Source organism: Mobula birostris, chromosome 30 (genome assembly GCF_030028105.1).
Source record: "Mobula birostris isolate sMobBir1 chromosome 30, sMobBir1.hap1, whole genome shotgun sequence".
NCBI classification, from domain to species: Eukaryota; Metazoa; Chordata; class Chondrichthyes; order Myliobatiformes; family Myliobatidae; genus Mobula; species Mobula birostris.
This window is the reverse complement of record NC_092399.1, coordinates 8217964-8236319: the sequence shown is the minus strand read 5'-3', so window position 1 is coordinate 8236319 and position 18356 is coordinate 8217964. Positions and strand designations below refer to the sequence as shown.

Below are 18356 nucleotides of genomic sequence, written 5' to 3'. Positions count from 1 at the left end.
CCACTCTTTTCAGGAAATAGATGAGACAAAAATTATTAAGCTATTTGAAGCTTTTATCAGCTTCTATCCATACCTGTTTAATACTTCACATTATAAATCAGTATTTTGTGAGCACACAAGCTAATGGGATCTTAAAAAATGTTCCATGCTCTCATTAATAATTTCTCTCAAAATAAATCAAACCAGAATTTGAAATTCTTTTAATTGTCAGGAGGCAAAATAATTATAGATCATTACATGGAAAATGCAGTCTATTACACACTATTCTATATAAATATAAAAACAAGATTTGCAGTCCAAACCACAGGCCTCAAGTCTGGAATATACTGTATGAAATCTCTTTACCCAGGTCAGTGTTACAGCAGGACCTAGCTTCATTTTGAACTGTTTTAATATATGCAACACTTAAAGTTAGCGTATACATTATCATAGCAGAGGGTTTCTGTAATACATGAGTGAATTATTTTACAAAATTAATTTTGCAATATTTTGGAAGTACAGCTTTGGTACATTGGTCCATAACTGGTTGTTCAGGAGAGTGCAGATCTCTCAGCCACTTTAAGTTACCCTTTCATTTGCATTCCAATAGTTTTACATTTCTATATTAATCCATTGTAGGTGAAAGGAAAGTTATCATAACTGTTAACTTCTCTTGGATTCCAGTCATTACATCAAATCACAGCATGCGTGATACAGCAAGGATGAGGAAGTCCTCGTAGCTGAAACGGGCACTTCCGGTATGGCTGGTGTCTTTCTCTTTGAAGGCATCAGTTATGCTCTGCAACTGGGTACAAATCTGGATGAAACTGTCTAATTGAATGGTGGTTTGAGCTGGTTTCCGTGCATACCGGGATGTAAGGAACTGGACAAACTGTGGACTTAAGTTGTAACCCATCTGAGAGAGAGCTACAAAATAAAAACACAAGCCTTATTAGAAATGAAAAGTAATTTCAGTGTACAGTTACAAAATACATTATATAAAAATGCTTACATAAACTCGACTAAGATCAAGCAGGACAAAATATATAACCCCAAAAGCACGGCATGGTAGCATAGTGGTTAGCACGGTACCAGTGACCCTGGTACAATTCCCCTGCTGTCTGTAATGAGTTTCTACATTCTCCCCGTGACTGCAGGGGTTTCCTCTGGGTGCTCCAGTTTCCTCCCACAGTCCAAAGATGTACTAGTCAGTATGTTAATTGGTCATTGTGTGGGTACATGGCCAAGTGGTCAAGACATTGGACTAGCAACCTGAAGGTCGTGAGTTCGAGCCCCAGCCGAGGGAACGTGATGTGTCCTTGAGCAAGGTACTTAATCACACATTGCTCTGCGACGACACTGGTATCAAGCTGTATGAGTCCTAATGCCCTTCCCTTGGACAACACTGGTATCGTGGAGAAGGGAGACTTGCAGCATGGGCAACTGCTGGTCTTCCATACAACCTTGCCCAGGCCTGCGCCCTGGAGAGTGAAGACTTTTCAGGTGCAGATCCATTGTCTCGCAAGACTAACGGATGCCTTAATTGGTCATTGTAAATTGTCTAGGGTTAGGCTAGGGTTAAATTGGGGGTTGCTGGGCAGTGTGACTCAAAGGGCCAGGTGTGATGTGATGTGAGGCCTGTCAGTCAGTGTTGACCACAGATGTTATGTCCTAGCTGTCTAGATATGCAAGCCTGGTCAGTGCGATATGGAGAGCAAGCTATTGCCCATGTAGCAAGCTCCTCCTCTCCACACATCTGATGAACCCAAAGGAACTGCAGAGACAGATATGGTTTGGTACCAGCAGCATCGCAGGAGTAGCCAGTCAGCACTGAATTGAATGTAGGAGAGCCTTAGGGACTCCAGCTCCGGACTTTTCCCTCAGCGTTTATTCCCATCGCCCTCCTAACATTTCTTCAAATTATCATAACCAGATAATATCACAATTGAAGCATTAATAGTTTGCACAATTTTTCCACCTAGCGCTAATGATCGACTATTAAAAGCCTTATCAAATGCAAAGGCTGTCCTAAAGCACTTTATAAAAGGTAAAGGTTCTGAGCTACAATCATTCTTTTTTTATGAAGCCATTTGCAGTGAGATCCAATAAATACTTTGATCTGACGATGAGAGTTGAGAAGGGACCAGCATCACTAAAGCCCTCCAGTCATTCAAATTCTCTCTCATCTCCAAATTAAATTAAGCTGACAGCATTTAATACCTCATCCAAGTGACTCATTTACAATTTTGGACCAGTCTGAAAACAGGTTTATTTATTCACTGAGACACAGCACAGAATAGGCCCTTCCCTTCCAGCCCCACCACCCAGCAATCCCCTGGTTTAATCCCAGCCTAATCACGGGACAATTTACAATGACCAATTAACCTACCAACTGGTACGTCTTTGGACTGTGGGAGGAAGCCGGAGCACCTGGAGAAAACCCACACATTCCATGTGGAGGACGTAGACTCGTTACAGGTGATATTGGAATTGAAATCTGAACTGATGCTCCAAGCTGTAACACCATCGCACTACTGTGGCACCACAGTTCAGGCAATGCCAAGTGTCGTCACCTGAGCCAAACTGAACTTTGTCAACTGGTATGACTATTTCTGATGGCCATCAAGCAAGAATTATTACATCGTTCCAATTCTCATTTTTGAAATCAATCTCTTTCTTGGCCCTCCAGCATCCCTACCCACTTTACTGAGTACACTAGCATTCAGAGCAACAGTCACTCTTTCCAGGTCAATAGAATCACAATGAGGTGAAGAGAAAGCAAACCTAAACAGCTCACCTTGTTGCAGCTCCTGGGGGTTTATGGTCCCTGATCGGTCTCGATCAAACTGCTGGAACATGGTACGCCACTGCTGAAGAAACCTCCACAATGCTGAAAAGCCCTGCAAATCGATCTTACCGATTTTATTCCTATCAAACATATCTGAAGAAACAAAGGTCAACAAGCCTTAAATGAATTGCCACAGGTACGCGAAATAATTGCACCCCGGTGAAATGATTGATCGACAGTCATTTTGGGCTGAGGACTATGCCTTACTGTGTTTGCACACCCAGCACTAAGCCAGTGTGGGAGACAACCCACAGAGTGGGCATCACGGTAGTGTAGCGGTTAGTGCGACACATTACAGCTTGGGGCATTGGAGTTCAGAGTTCAATTATAAGGGGTCTCTACATCCTCTATGTGGAATGTGTAGATTTCCGCCAGGTGCTCCAGCTTCATCCCACAATCCAAAGATGTACCAATTAGGTTAATTGGTCATTGTAATCTGTCCCATGATTACGATAGTTAAATCGGGGGTTGCTGGCCAGTGCAGCTCAAAGGACCAGAAGGGCCAATTCTGTGCTGTATCTATAAATAAAACAACAAAATAAAATTATACAGTAGTGTGCAAAAGTCTTAGGCACATATATATAGTCAGGACTGTATTTGTCAGCATGGAGTGGAGAGCACGTTTGTAAATCTGACAGGAGCATGTTGGGCATGCTGGAGTGTGGGATAGGTGGCAGAGGAGTGCCAGGGTGGGTGTGGCACAGGTGCAGACACACCCAGCCCTGACACATCAAGCAAGGTCATTTGATTCCAAACTATTGGTTTATTATCATTACAGAATGTCTCTCTGGTGCTTCCCTTCCCCTCCCCTCTCCCTTCCACTTTTCCCAAAAATGATTCCCCTCTCCCTGCTCCCTTCCCACTCTCAGTCCACAACAGAGGCCCACATCAGAATCAGGCTTATTATCACTCACGAAATTTGTTTTTTTTTTTGTGGCAGCAGTACAGTGCAATACATAAAATTAATACAGTACTGTGTAAAAGTCTTAGGCACCCTAACTATATTGCTTGCTTTCCAACCACGATTACAAAAGAGATATTCAAAGAAACTTATCCTTTCCATAGTGATCATGATTTGGCACAATGAAATAAATTATGCTGATTTTGCAGTGCAAATTACAACTTCGAGTCACTAAATAGAAGTGATTTGAATGCAATCTGCTCCTAGACTTTGTTGTACAAGCATATAGGATTAATAAGTGATTTTTAACTGCCTAATTACTTAAAAACATGGAAATTAACAGTATTAATGGACAGTTTATTAGTTTCTGACATTTTGGCAAAAATATTCTATTCAATTTCTCAAAATAAGACAATTCTACTGTCACTTCTGAAGAATGCATGATTCAACATTGTTTAATATCATTTCCAGTACACAAATCTAAGGAGAATAAAATAATTAACTAGAGAGTAGAAAATCTTTGGAATTCGTTGCCACAGGTGGTTGTGGAGGCCAAGTCATTGAATATATTTAAGGCAGAGGTTGATAGATTCTTGATTAGTCAGGGCCCGAAGAGATACAGGGAGAAGGCAGAAGACTGGGGCTGACAGGGAAAACAAGGAAATGGTGAAATAGACTCAACAGGCCAAATGGCCTAATTCTGCTCCTATCTCTTATGGTCTTATCGTCTAATTGTTACTGTAGGTCTATAATAAGGGAAAAAAACAAAAAAATATACAAAAGATAGCTTATAATATATAGATTAATCGGCTGTTGATAAAGTGAGACTAGACTGACTGATAGGTAATAATAAAATTATTGCCTGGTGATTACGAGAGCATTTCAAACAGGTACATGCTGTTAGATAAATTATTTCGATTGTGTACCATAAGCACAGGCACATTTCACTGCATCCTACCCTGAACACAGACTTGGCGAAGGATCTAAAATAATGTGGCTGGTGCTTCGCGCATCAGGAGAGGACATGGATTTGGGTCAGGATCTCCTGCACAGTTTGCAGTGACCATGCTAAAAGGAGGGTTTTTTTCCATTCAGTAATGGAGCCATTCTGGTGGCAGCAACATGGCACAAGCTAGAAGAAAGGCCATTCACTTCCAAACGCAATCTCCCTCGGAGCAGTTGAACTATGGAATGATCTGTTGGTACAAGTCATAATTTGGGGGGGGGAGGGGGAAGAGGGAAGCACTAGAGATCAATTAAACAGATAACTGAAAGCATATTGAGGAATCTGCAAGTACTCAACCCAGCTTCCCCAGCACCAACCCCCCACTTCATGCTCTCTACTGTGGCCCCATGTATCATTTGCAGCCCCTCAGGCCCGAGCAACCTCTGGGCCTTGGCTGACCCACAAAGCAAGATGCCAAAACTAGTCACTGGGTCTCAGATTCCACCTGTATTCCACTCCAATGGGCGCACACTGCGGCTAACAAGCATCTCACTGGAAAGCCAGCTAGCGGGTAACACAATCTAGCCCAGTATCCGGTAAGCTGTGCTCAAAAACCTAGCTGGCAAAGCTAAAGGGTTTTTCTCTTTGGGGCAAAGGAGGCCAGAGAGAGCTGTAACGATGATAAGAGGCATAAATAAAGTGATTAGCCAGAAACTTTATCCCAGAGCAGAAATTTGTCAGGGGATCTGTTCTGGGCCTAGCACAGAAGTGCAATTACGAAGAAAGCATGGCAGTACCTCAACTTCCTTAGGAGTTTCCCAAGATTCTGCATAACATCCAAAACTCTGACAAATTTCTATAAACCTGTGACGGAAAGTATACTGACACTGCATCGCAGCCTATTATGGAAACACCAATGCCCTAGAACAAAAATCCAACAAAAAGTAGTGGATACAGCCCAGTTCATCCCAAGTAAAGCCCTCCCCACCATTGAGCACATCTACACCAAATGCTGTCGCAGGAAAGCAACACCTATCGTTAAGGACTCCCACCACCAAGCTCTCTTCTCACTGCTGCCATTAGGAAGAAGGTACAGAAGCCTTAGGACCCGCACCACGAGATTCAGGAATAGTTATTACCCTTCAACCATCAGGCTCTTGAACCAGTGGGGAAACTTCACTCGCCCCATCACTGAACTGTTCCCACAACCCATAGCTTCAAGGACTTTTCCTCTCACATTCTCAGTATCTATCACCTATTTTTTCTTTCTTTTTGTGTTTGCAGTTTTCTTTTGCACACAAGTTGAATGCCTAGTTGGTGCGGTCTTTCATTGATTCTATTGTGTTTCTTGGATTTACTGAGTATGCCCACAAGAAAACGAATCTCAGGATTGTATATGGCAAGATTAAGGTACTTTGATAATAAATTTACCTTAAACTTTGAAATGGTTAATACAAGGTGGCATAATTGTAAGGTAATTGGAGGAAAGCATTGGGGGGATGTCAGAGGTAAGATTTTTAAGAATGGTGGATGTGTAAAATGCCCTGTGAGGGATGGTGGTAGAGGCAGATACATTAGGCATGTTTAAGAAGCTCTTAGAGAGGCACATGGATGAAAGAAATATTGAGGCTTATTTGGGAGGGAAGGGTTACATTGATCTTGGAGTAGGTTAAAAGACTGATAAAACATCATGGGCCAAAGGACCTGTACTGTGCTATAGTGTTCAATGCCCATAAGTGTCATAATTTTAACCATCATTACAGTTCATTGGTATAAAATCTGTACGCTATTGATTCAAGTGTTCAAGCAACCACAACAAAAATGTGTTCCAAACTCACTCAGCAGCATGTAGCAGGTGTCATCATTAAAAGTTGACCAGTTGCTGTTGACAAGTGCTTGCTTGAGTTCCTTCAGTGTTATATAGCCACTGCGATCTGCGTCTACTGACTGGAACCAGGAGTAGGCTTCTGGATCAATGCCTGGAGGAGCACCGCCTGCACAACACAGCAATGTTACATTGAAGGGTAACAATTTTCCGTGTGTTACAAGAAGCCGTTATACAAAAAGTACCGGTAATGAACAGTCAGAAATTTCTATTTAACTGAAAGTTCTCTCATTGAAAACATCTGACAGATATACAGACAAAGATACAAAATTCCTATAAACTTCAAAATAGTAAAGATATTGGTGGTGGCTCGTCATATCCGACAATAACAGGAAACCTGTGTGGGAGAGTTTTTAAAGTAGAAAAGCCGTCACATGGGGCAGTTCCAGTCTCTCCAACTTTGAAGTCTGGATCCAATGATACAAGTAGTCATCACAATACTTTAGTAAAGATACTACTTAAAAATCTACAGACTTAGTTTTTACCAGATGGAACAAATGTGTAGCAGTCATTTTAATTTAATGCTTTCATGAATATCTGAAATTACAAAATGTCTCATTTTTGCCAAAATATAGGCAGAAGGCAAATTAAAGCCCAATCAAAATCTGACAATTAGATGTCACGAGATAGTGTATGCAACTTTGTAGGAAAATAATATTTTACATAAAAGATTAACATAAAACAAAAGAAAGTCTTATTCTGGAGGATTTTTTTGTGATTTATGAAGCATCTCCTTAGGACTGGTTTATATTTTGGATCACCTCATTTCCAGACAGCCCCAATAATTTCATTGAAGGAAAAACACATTTTGGAATGCATAAAACAATGCAAGTTATTTTAATGAAGTCAATAGACAATAGGTGCAGGAGTAGGCCATTCGGCCCTTTGAGCAATTTCAGCAATGCAAACTAAAGACTGGAGCACTGCATGCACATCTGTTCCACTTCACCATGTTTGAGGCATTCCTTAACATGACAACAGCCTCATGTTAAGAGCTAATGAACACCTGCATACTGTCCAGGCAAAATCTCTTAAGTAAAGGCTTCTAACACAGGCTTGGGTTTCACTTTGTAGACTAAATTACATGTAGATTTTGCAATGAGTTGATACCGTGAACACAAAGAGATTAAAGGAACACGTGTAGGATGAAGTTACAGTAATTGCCAATGATTCTTAATTAGAACAGCAGTAATCAAGATGCCTTCCACTCAAGTTCCAGTGTTCATCCAGAGTTGGACATCCAAGTCCCCCTGTCAGAACACAGGAGTTCTACCTTCAACTAGCCTGGGATGCCACCAAAAGAAAAATAGATTATTTGCTTCCCATACAAGCTGCACTTAAACCCATTACCACTCTGGCTTGGAAATTGAATTGTTTCCTACCTCACACATTCAACTGGAAAAAGATAATATGGGTAAACAAACACAGTGGCCACTGTATTAGATACAGGAGTGGAACCCGGTGTGGTCTTATGGTGCTACAGCCCGTCCGCTTCAAGATTCAACATGTTGTGCATTTGGGTGTTTGATGGTCTTTATTGAATGGGTTTTTTTTTAAAATGGGTACTATTGTGTTTCTTTGTTTTGTGGCTGCCTGTAATTCGCAGATGCCAGAAATTCAGGTAACACACACAAAATGCTGGTAGGACACAGCAGGCCAGGCAGCATCTATAGGAAGAGGTACAGTCGACGTTTCTAGTCCAGACGAAGGGTCTCGGCCTGAAACGTCGACTGTACCTCTTCCTACAGATGCTGCCTGGCCTGCTGTGTTCTACCAGCATTTTGTGTGTGTTGCTTGATGATAAAGGTGCTTTGAATCCTTTGAGATGATCTTCTGCACACAACTGTCATAACACAGTTCTTTTCATTCCAGGACGAGGGAGATGTCCTTTTTTAAAGAAAGGGGCTTCCCTTCCTCCACCATCAACTCTGCTCTCAAACGCATCTTCCCCATTTCCCCATCTGCTCTCACTCCATCCTCCCGCCACCCAAGGAATAGGGTTCCCCTGGTCCTCACCTACCACCCCACCAGCCTCCGGGCCCAACATATTATTCTCCGTAACTTCTGCCACCTCCAACAGGATCCCACCACTAAGCACATCTTTCCCTCCGCCCCCCTCTGCTTTCCGCAGGGATCGCTCCCTACACGACTCCCTTGTCCATTCGTCCCCCCCATCCCTCCCAACTGATCTCCCTCCTGGCACTTATCCTTGTAAGCGGAACAAGTGCTACACATGCCCTTACACTTCCTCCCTTACCACCATTCAGGGCCCCAAACAGTCCTTCCAGATGAGGCGACACTTCACCTGTGAGTCGGCTGGGGAGATATACTGCGTCCGGTGCTCCCGATGTGGCCTTCTACATATTGGCGAGACCCGACGCAGACTGGGAGACCATTTTGCTGAACACCTACGCTCTGTCCGCCAGAAAAAGCAGGATCTCCCAGTGGCCACACATTTTAATTCCACATCCCATTCCCATTCTGACATGTCTATCCACGGCCTCCTCTACTGTAAAGATGAAGCCACACTCAGGTTGTTGGAACAACACCTTATATTCCTTCTGGGTAGCCTCCAACCTGATGGCATGAACACTGACATCTCTAACTTCTGCTAAGGCCCCACCTCCCCCTCGTACCCCATCCATTGTTTATTTTTTATACACGCTTTCTTTCTCTCACTCCTTTTTCTCCCTCTGTCCCTCTGACTATAACCCTTGCCCATCCTCTGGGTCCCCCCCCCCACCTTTTCCTTCTCCCTGGTCCTCCTGTCCCATGATCCTCTTACATCCCCTTTGCCAATCACCCGTCCAGCTCTTGGCTCCATCCCTCCCCCTCCCACTTTTAAATCTCTTACTAACTCTTCCTTCAGTTAGTCCTGACAAAGGATCTCGGCCTGAAACGTCGACCGTACCTCTTCCTAGAGATGCTGCCTGACCTGCTGCGTTCACCAGCAACTTTGATGTGTGTTGCTGTCATAACACATGGTTATTTGAGTTACTGTCACCTTCCTGTTAGCCTGAACCAGTCTGGCCATTCTCCTCTGATGTCTCTTATTAACAAGGCATTTCCACTCACAGCATGTTTATGTTTCTTGAGCCACTCTTGTAAACTCTAAGGACAGTCGTGTGCAAAAATTAAGGAGATCAACAGATTCTGAGATACTGAAACCACCCCGTCTGGAACCAACAATCACTCCATGGTCAAAGTCACTTAGATTACATTTCTTCCGCACTCTGTTTGGGTTGAACAAGTGAACCTCTTGACCATGTCTGCATGCTGTTACGCACTGAGTTGCTGCCACATAATTACCCGATTAGATATCTGCCTTAACAAGCAGGTGTGCAAATATACCTAATGTGAAGTGGCCATGGAGTGTCATTCATTCATTATGTGCCGTGTCATATTACGTGGGCAATCATGGTCTTGACCGTGATTGCTCTTGGCAAATGTTTCTACAGAAGTGCTTTGCCATTGCCTTCTTCTGGGTAGTGCCTTTAGCAGACGGGTGACCCCAGCCATTATCAATAGTCTTCAGAGACTGACTGTCTGGTGTCCAGGACTTGTGATGTGCACCAGCTGTTCATACGACCATCCACTACCTACACCCATCGCTTCACGTGACCCTGATCTGCAGGCTGAGCAGGTGCTACACCTTGCCCAAGGGTGACCTGCAGGCCAGCAGAGGGAAGGAGAGCCTTACACCTCCTTTGGTAAAGACACATCTCCACTCGGCCACCCAAACTGTTTGTAATAGGCTCTGAAGAGAAAAGCTGATCAAACTCGGTTGCTCACTAGTATCTGCAAATGCATGTGACCCTCATTCACCTCTCAAAATATTTTAACTTAGTTCAATATATAGTTACCAGCTGAGGGAGCACCAGATCCATATCCCCCTGGTTGTGGACCTCCATATGCCGGTCCTCCATATGGACCACCTGGTGCTGGATTTCCATAGGGAGCACCTGGTGCTGAAGGCCCATATCCACCTCCCTGTCCAGGGTCTCCGTAGTACCCGCCAGGCGATGGGGCTCCATACGGGGCTCCTGGCACTTGGCTTCCATATTGCCCAGCTGTCCCATAAGGTGCACTTGGTTGTGGGCCTCCATAAGAACTGCCTGGTGGTGGCCCACCAAACTGGCCCCCAGAATGGGTACCATACTGACTCCCAGGTTGGTGTGCCCTTGAAAAGTAGCTTCCTGGTGGAGCTCCTGGTGCAGGTCCAGGTGACCCACGGTAATTCTACAGGGAGGAAAGCAAAAAAAAAAAGCTAATAAACCAAATAGATATTAATGTTAATACAATTTATTGAAAAACTAAAACTTAAAAAGTCCAGCCAATATTTAATTATCTTCAATGAATAAAATCTATCACTAAAGTTTTTAAAACTAAATGTTAGATAGAGGCACACAATACATTGGTGAAACCCCAAGTAACATGAACAACAATGACATCAATCTTCTTAGGTGCAATTGGAAAATAGTCAAAATACATGTTTTAAATTATTCATAATGCAAAATTATGGAGTTTCGGTATTACCTGGTGAATTCAAACATCTTATTTTTATGGTAGGAAATGTATTTCCCTATAACAACATAGTAGAAAGCATTTGGTCAGGGTATAGTGCCGGGGAGAACAAGCTAGTTTAAGGTCCCTCACGGGAGGCTCATCCAGAAGATTAAGATGCAAGGGATCAATGGCATATTGGCCTTTTGGATTCAGAACTGGCTTACCTATAGAAGAGAGAAGGTGGTGGTCAAAGTGACTGGAGGTCTATGATTAGTGGCATTCTGCAGGGATCTATACTGGGACTTCTGCTGTTTGTGATGTATATAAATGACTTGAATGAAAATGTAGATAAGTGAGTTAGTAAGTTTGCAGATGTTTGGTGAACATCTCAAAGGTGAAATGTTTAAGGGGAACATGAGGGGAAACTTTTTCACTCAGAGGGTCGCAAGAGTGTGGAACGAGCTGCCAGTGTAAGTGGTGCATGTGAACTTGATTTCAACATTTAAGAGAAGTTTGGATAGGTACATGAATGGGAGGGGTATGGAGGGCTGTGAACTAGATGCAGGCTGATGGGAGTAGGCAGTTTAAATAGTTTGGCACAGACTGGATGGCCAAAGGGTCTGTTCCTGTTCTGTACTGTTCTACGTTCTAATACAAAACACTCACCTAGGTGAAATTGGTCCTAAATGCCAATCCATTGTTTTCTGTCTGTGTCCCAAGGTCTAGAAACACCCCACCCTCCCAGCACACACACACACCGTTTTTAGCTAACTGCTGTTGGTGCAATACACGCAACATGAACTCAGCAGGCCGAGCAGCATCTGCAGGGGGTAGACACTGTCACAAGGGTGTGTGAGTAGTTCAGGACTCCTCCCAAGGCGGAAGATGCGGATCGAGGCTGATTCCAGCCCCACAGACAGAATGAGGTGCTCGAAGAGCAGCTCACGGGTCGAAGGTGCGCTAGGCCGAACCCACTGCCTGGCAGCCGCCCCGTCCCCGACCCTCTGCTGCCCACATTCCGCGGGCCCGTGTCTGAACCCCCCCCCCAACTTCCAGCGAACCCCACCAACCCACCCAAACGGTGTTGGGACCGCCGACCCACGGGTACTAACCCCCCAGCCTGTCCCCCCAACAACGCCAACGCTGCCAGGCCCCCCGCGTCCACTCACCGGATCGTAAGGAAAACTGGCCATCGCCTCGGCCGCCCGCGCAGAACTACCCGCGCCTCCCTCCACCTGATTGGTCCTCTTTCCCGACCGAGCCTCGCCGCCTCGGTTTCTGATTGCGCAATGCAGCCGTCAATCAAACCGTGCCCTTTGGAAAAGTCGTGACGTCACGTTCCCTCAATGTGACGTATCCTATTGCGGTCTGGAGGAGAGGGGCTGGGAAGTTCACTTTGTGTGACTTCTATGAAGAAGCAACGTAATGCTGCATCGAGCAGAGACTGCAAGATCAGACAACGCCCCAAGTCCCGAGCTCCAGAAATATCTCTGCTATTACAATAGTGGCACCTACTGGACAATGTGGAAGACTGCCCAGAGATGTGGGTTATTCACAAAAAACAAAACCATTAATTGCTGGTAAACAAGTCTACTTTCAATCATCAGAAAGTTGATAGAATATATTTCTGCAGTTCTATTCACGAATAACATTCTCACCTATGGCCAGTTTTGTTTTTGCCAGACACCATCCGCAGCTTTAGTTCAGAATCAGGTTTAATATCAATGTAATATGTCGTAAAACTTAATGTTTTGCAGCAGTACATTTGCAATACATAATTTAAAGAGTGTAAATCACAACAATAAATATATATATATATATATAATGGCTAGTACAGATGGACTCCTTTTCAAAGATTCTTCATCTTATGTTTTCAATATTCATTACTCACTCGTTTTTCAATATCTTCTTTTTCTCTTTTGTGTTTGCACAGTTTGTTATCCTGTGCATATCGGTTGTTCGTCCGCCCTGTTGGGTGCGGTCTTTCATTGATTCTATTGTGTTTCTTGGATTTAGTGTGCACGCCCGCAAGGAAATGAATCTTAGGGTTGCAAGTGGTGACTTTGAAAATAAATGTACTTTGAACTTTGAAAAGAGAGCAAAAAAAAAAGAAAATACTGAGTACATACATCCATTGTCCATTCGGAAATCTGATGGTTGGTTGTTCCTAAAACATTGAGTGTGTGTCTTCGCATGTCAGAAAATGTAGAGGAGCTTGACCCAAATGAAGAACAGCAGAGACAATTCAGAGGTAGTGATCACTTTAATAAAAAACTGCAAAATACCAAGCCATAAAACAAGAGAGAACAGATAATTAACACCACAAGGCCACAAGTTATCTGAAAGATAAGACAAGTGGTTGAGGCTGCCTGGTTCAATGGGTAAACAAGTACTGTGGAATGAGAGCTGGGTTTAAATAGGCTGCAGGTGATGAGTTGGAAATGAGTGGCAGGTGACTCCTGTTAGTCTGGTGGAGACTGGAAGGTTCCTGCCTGTGCAGGCCTGACAGGACCCCCTTCCCCCACTACAGCCAGCACCCTATGCCCAGGATGATCTAAATGGGTCCTGTAGAACACTTCAGTAAGCAATGGATCCAAGATGAAACTGGGCCTCCAGACCGTACCCTTCTCGGTTGACCAGGAACTGACATGAATCTACCAACCAGTGAACCGTGTGCACTGGATCACCTGGGTTTGGGAGGTGCTGGCTCAGATGGGTTGGGTGGACCATCGACAGCAGGCTTGAAGCAGTTCATGTGAAATGTTCAGTACTGTGCAAAAGTCCTGGGCACATATATATCGCTAAGGTGCCTAAGATTTTTGCACAGAACTGTATTTGTCAATGTGGAGTGGAGAGTAAGTTTGTAAGCCTGGCAGGACCAAAGGATGTCGGGAATGGCGAGGGCGGAGTGGTGTGGGACAAGTGGCAGAGAAGGAGTGCCGGGTGTAGGAGATGGGGCTGGGTGTGTCTGCCTCAGTATCCTGCATTCCAAGGATTGTAAATACATGCTGATATTTATTATGTACTTTTTTATTCCATATCCATTCTTTAACCTAAAACTTTTTTGGCTTTTTTGAAAATATGTAATGCAAATGTATATGGCAAATAAAGTTGATCCTTGATCCTGGGGTGCAGAGAGATCTGGATGTCCTATTGCATGATTCACAAAAGGCTACTGGGCAGGCACCACAATTAATTAGTATAGCTAATTACACAACAGGATGCTAATATTTATTGCTAATGGACTTTAAAGCAAATGTAGTGATGTTATACTTCAGTTATTATTGGTGAGACCACATCCAAAGTATTGCCTTCCTTATTTAAGGAAATGTACTCAGTGGCCACTTCATTAGGTACCTCCTCTACCTCATAAAATGGCCTCTGAGTGTATTTGGGTGGTGGGATGGAGATGTGTCTCTACAAAAGGAGTTGTAAGGCACTCTTTCCCTCTGCTAGCCAGCAAGTCATCTTGTGCGACCACTGACGCCAGGCAGACAATCTCTGAAGAGTATTGACGATGGCTGGGGTCACCCATCTTGTAAAGACACTGCCCAGAAGAAGGCAATGGCAGACCACTTCTGTAGAAAAATTTGCCGAGAACAATCACAGTCATGGATAGACCATGATCGCCTATGTCATACGACACGGCACATAACGATGATGATGACTGGGTGTATGTTCATGGTCTTCTGCTGCTGTGGCCCATCTACATCAAAGAGTGATGTGTTGTTCATTCATTCAGAGATGCTTTTCAGCACACCACTGTCGTAACACTTGGTTATTTCATTACTGTTGCCTTTCTGTCAGTCTGAACCAGTTTGGCTATTCTTCTTTGACCACTCTCATTAACTAGGTGTTTTTGTCCACAAAGCTGCCGCTCACTGGATTTTTTCTTTGTTTTTTGCACCATCCTGTGTAAACTCTAGAGAATGTTGTGCGTAAAATTCCCAGCAGGTCAGCAGTTTCCAAAATACTCAATCCACCCCGTCTGGCACCAACAGCCATTCCACAGTCAAGTCACTTAGATCATATTTCTTGCCTATTCTGATGTTAGTTTGAACTGTGACGGGGTTCTGAATTACCCCTATGAACTGTGCTTTTGAAAAGAGAGAGAGAGAGGTATTTAACACCGACATCTTGTTTTTAAGAGAGAGAGAGAGGCGAAGACTGCTCACAGTATGTTTACATTTTTACAAGGCAGTGGTTTCAGCTTCTGTATTCTTACAGACAGAGAAGGGAGGAGCTGTTTGGGTGACCGTTGGTATTCAGCACGGGGAGATAAATAGAAAGTCAGATGATAGACCTGAGACACATGGTTTTAGACACTGAATGAGCTTTGTTGTGCCCACAGAAAAAGTGGGTTTTGGAGGATCAATCAGGCGGATTGATCAGTGGCTCTTGCAGTATGAACAGGGCGTGACCAGTGGGGAGTTATTTGTATGTCCAACCCTCGCCTGGGTTAACAGCTCCACCACAGAAGAACGATCCCCTTCGTTGTGGTCACAGTCAGTGACTTTTAAAGGATTTCAAAGGACAACGGGAAGATCGACAGCGTCAGCTCACCTGAAGACTCAAATCTCTCTCTCTCCATCACTACTCAACTCAATACCACGAACTGAACTGAACTTTACTCATCATCGTAAGACTGTATCTATTTACCCCTAGACTTGAAGAAGCTTGGTTTTCATATATTTCCACTCTTACTGATATACTTACTTATATATAATCATTGCTAATCTGTTTGAATTTATCTGCATTTATATTACTGTATTGCGTAGTTACTAATAAATTCCATTAGTTAATAGCAATACTGGACTCCAAAGTGTTTTCCATTTCTGCTGGTTCTTTAACCCGTCACGGGGTATGTGACAAAACAACAACCGAACCTCTTGGCCATGTCTGCATGTGTTTATGCATTTTCTGCTGCCGCATGATTGGCTGATTACATATTTGCATTAATGTCTGTGTGCCAAATACTGACCACTGAGTGCACATTAACGCATCGAAAGCAGTTCTGATGTTTTCCAATTGATACCTGGAATGGGCAAGTTGTCCTGAGCAAAACTTGATAAACTAGGCTTGTACCTGGTGGAATTTTGAGAGAGGAAACTTGATTAAAACAAATCTGGAGGGGTCTGAACAGGCAGACATGTACAGGATGCTTCTTGCGTGAAAATCTAGAACGAGGGACCTCTTTTTTAAAAAATAAGGGATTATGGCTCTTTAAAACTCTCTTTCTCAAAGTCCAGGCAGACATAGGTAATTGAAAAACAGGAGGGTGAACAGTTAAATGAGGATACAATCATGATTTTATTTAGTGTGGAGTTTAATAGACTGAGCAGACTACTCCAACTTCTTGATTCAAATGTTTGCACATTCATTTCTATTGAAAGCTCCTACTACTAACTACTCCACATATATGACAGTCCTTTTCTAAATTGCATTGAATCTGCTCAATCGGGTTGTTATTTTCGTAGTATCTTGATATTGCGTTAGGTGTTATATGTGATATGACTTTCATGTTATATAATTCTGCACATTCCTAACTGCTAATGTCAAGCTAATGCGTCAGTAATTTTTACTTTTCTCTTTCCCCGGTTTTCTAAAACTTTGAGGTCATTATTACCGTCTTTCAATCTGCAGAAACCTTGTTCTTTGATTGGGGGGATGGGTAGCAAATGTTGCAAAGTGATTACTGGAGTATCTAATTATATAATTATCCCTATGAAAACTCTGGGACATAGATCATCAGGCTCATGAGTATCTCCTACAATATCCTTCTATTGCCTTCTATAAATGTGTGTTGGAGAGTACATCTCCTTCTAAAGATGTGTGGTGGAGAGTACATCTCCTTCTATAGATGAGTGGTGGAGGGTATATTGACAACCTGCATCACAACTTGGAATGGAAGCACCTTGAATGGAAAATCCTACAAAAAAGTACTGGGAATTGCCCAGTCCATCATGGCTAAAGCCCTCCCCACCATTGAGCACATCTACATGATACGCTGTTGTAGGAAAGCAGCATCCATCATCAGGGATCCCCACCACCTCTCTCATTGCTGCCATTAGGAAGAAGGTATGGGAGTCTTAGGACTCACACCAGCAGGTTCAGGAACGGGCTGTTGACCCTCAACCATCAGGCTCTTGAACCAAAGGGGATAACTTCACTCAACTTCAGTTGCCCCGTCAGTGAAATGTTCCCACAACCTATGGACTTACTTTCAACGATTCTTCATCTCATGTTCTCAATATTATTATTCTTTCTTTCTTTCTTTGTATACTTGGACAGTTTATTGTCTTTCGTACACTGATTGAACACCCAAGTTGGTGCAGTTGTTCATAGATTCTGTTATAGTTACTATTCTATGGATTTATCGAGTTTGCCCACTAGACAATGAATCTCAGGATTGTATTTGGTGACATATATGTATATTGATAATAAATAAATTTTGTACTTTCTTTTACACTCTAATGTGTACTAGATGTTTGGTTCTGTGATATTTCTAAGAGATTTTTGTGCCTTTTTCAACACAGAAGTATTTGTTTAGTTTTATGGCCATCTCCTTTGCCCGGCTATGTAAATTCTCCTATTTTTTTGTAAAACAAGGATTCACATTTACACTTGCTAATCTTTTCCTTATTTAGGCTGTTATTTATTTATCTCTCAACTTGCACCACTCAAATAACTTAACTGCCTATTTATTACTGGGACCTTGTATGCTAATTATCTACTGCAGTTTTCCTATATAGCAAAGATGCCTACATTGTAAACATCAACTATTTCTTACAGTTGCTGTGTGACCTGCTGAGTTACTCCAGCTGATGTTGTAAAAAAATAGATCGACAATGAATGCTCTATGATGTGAATTGCACCATAAAAATGTCAGTATTTTTCCATTCTTAAAATTTTTTGTTTCCATTGTTAACCATTTCCTCTGATAAAATTGTGGTTTAATTACATTAAGAAAAATATTGGTTCAATTTTGGATTGAATCCCATAAGGAGAGAGAACAATATTAAGATTAGCCCTGATGAGGGGTCTCAGCCCAAAACATCAACGGTTTATTTGTCTCCATGGATGCTGCCTGACCTGCTGAGTTCCTCCAGCATTTTGAGTGTTGCACTGGATTTCCAGCATCTTTCACACTTACGGTAGAAGTGTCTCATCTCCTGCAGATGCATGATGGAGTGGAGGGAGTAGAATGGCTGGGGGAAGAACAAACCAGAAACCTGTTAACAGAATGGTCATTCAAATTGCTGGGTATTGGCATGTTTGGTGGTGAAATCTT

At 43.0% G+C, this 18356-nt stretch overlaps 1 protein-coding gene across 2 annotated transcripts; it reads right to left on the bottom strand.

Moving 5' to 3' along the window:
* Positions 1 to 179: 179 nt before the first annotated feature.
* pef1 (penta-EF-hand domain containing 1) lies at positions 180 to 12342 on the bottom strand. 2 transcript variants are annotated; one of them, XM_072247236.1, is made up of 5 exons: positions 12235 to 12342; positions 10423 to 10798; positions 6513 to 6668; positions 2777 to 2920; positions 180 to 906 (listed from the first exon to the last, which is right to left on the bottom strand). In XM_072247236.1, exons 1-5 carry the CDS (start codon positions 12256 to 12258, stop codon positions 677 to 679), a joined length of 930 nt encoding a protein of 309 aa, XP_072103337.1. In that variant the 5' UTR covers positions 12259 to 12342; the 3' UTR covers positions 180 to 676. The 2 variants fall into 2 exon arrangements, with proteins under 2 accessions (XP_072103337.1, XP_072103338.1); XM_072247237.1 differs by lacking the exon at positions 2777 to 2920.
* Positions 12343 to 18356: the final 6014 nt, after the last annotated feature.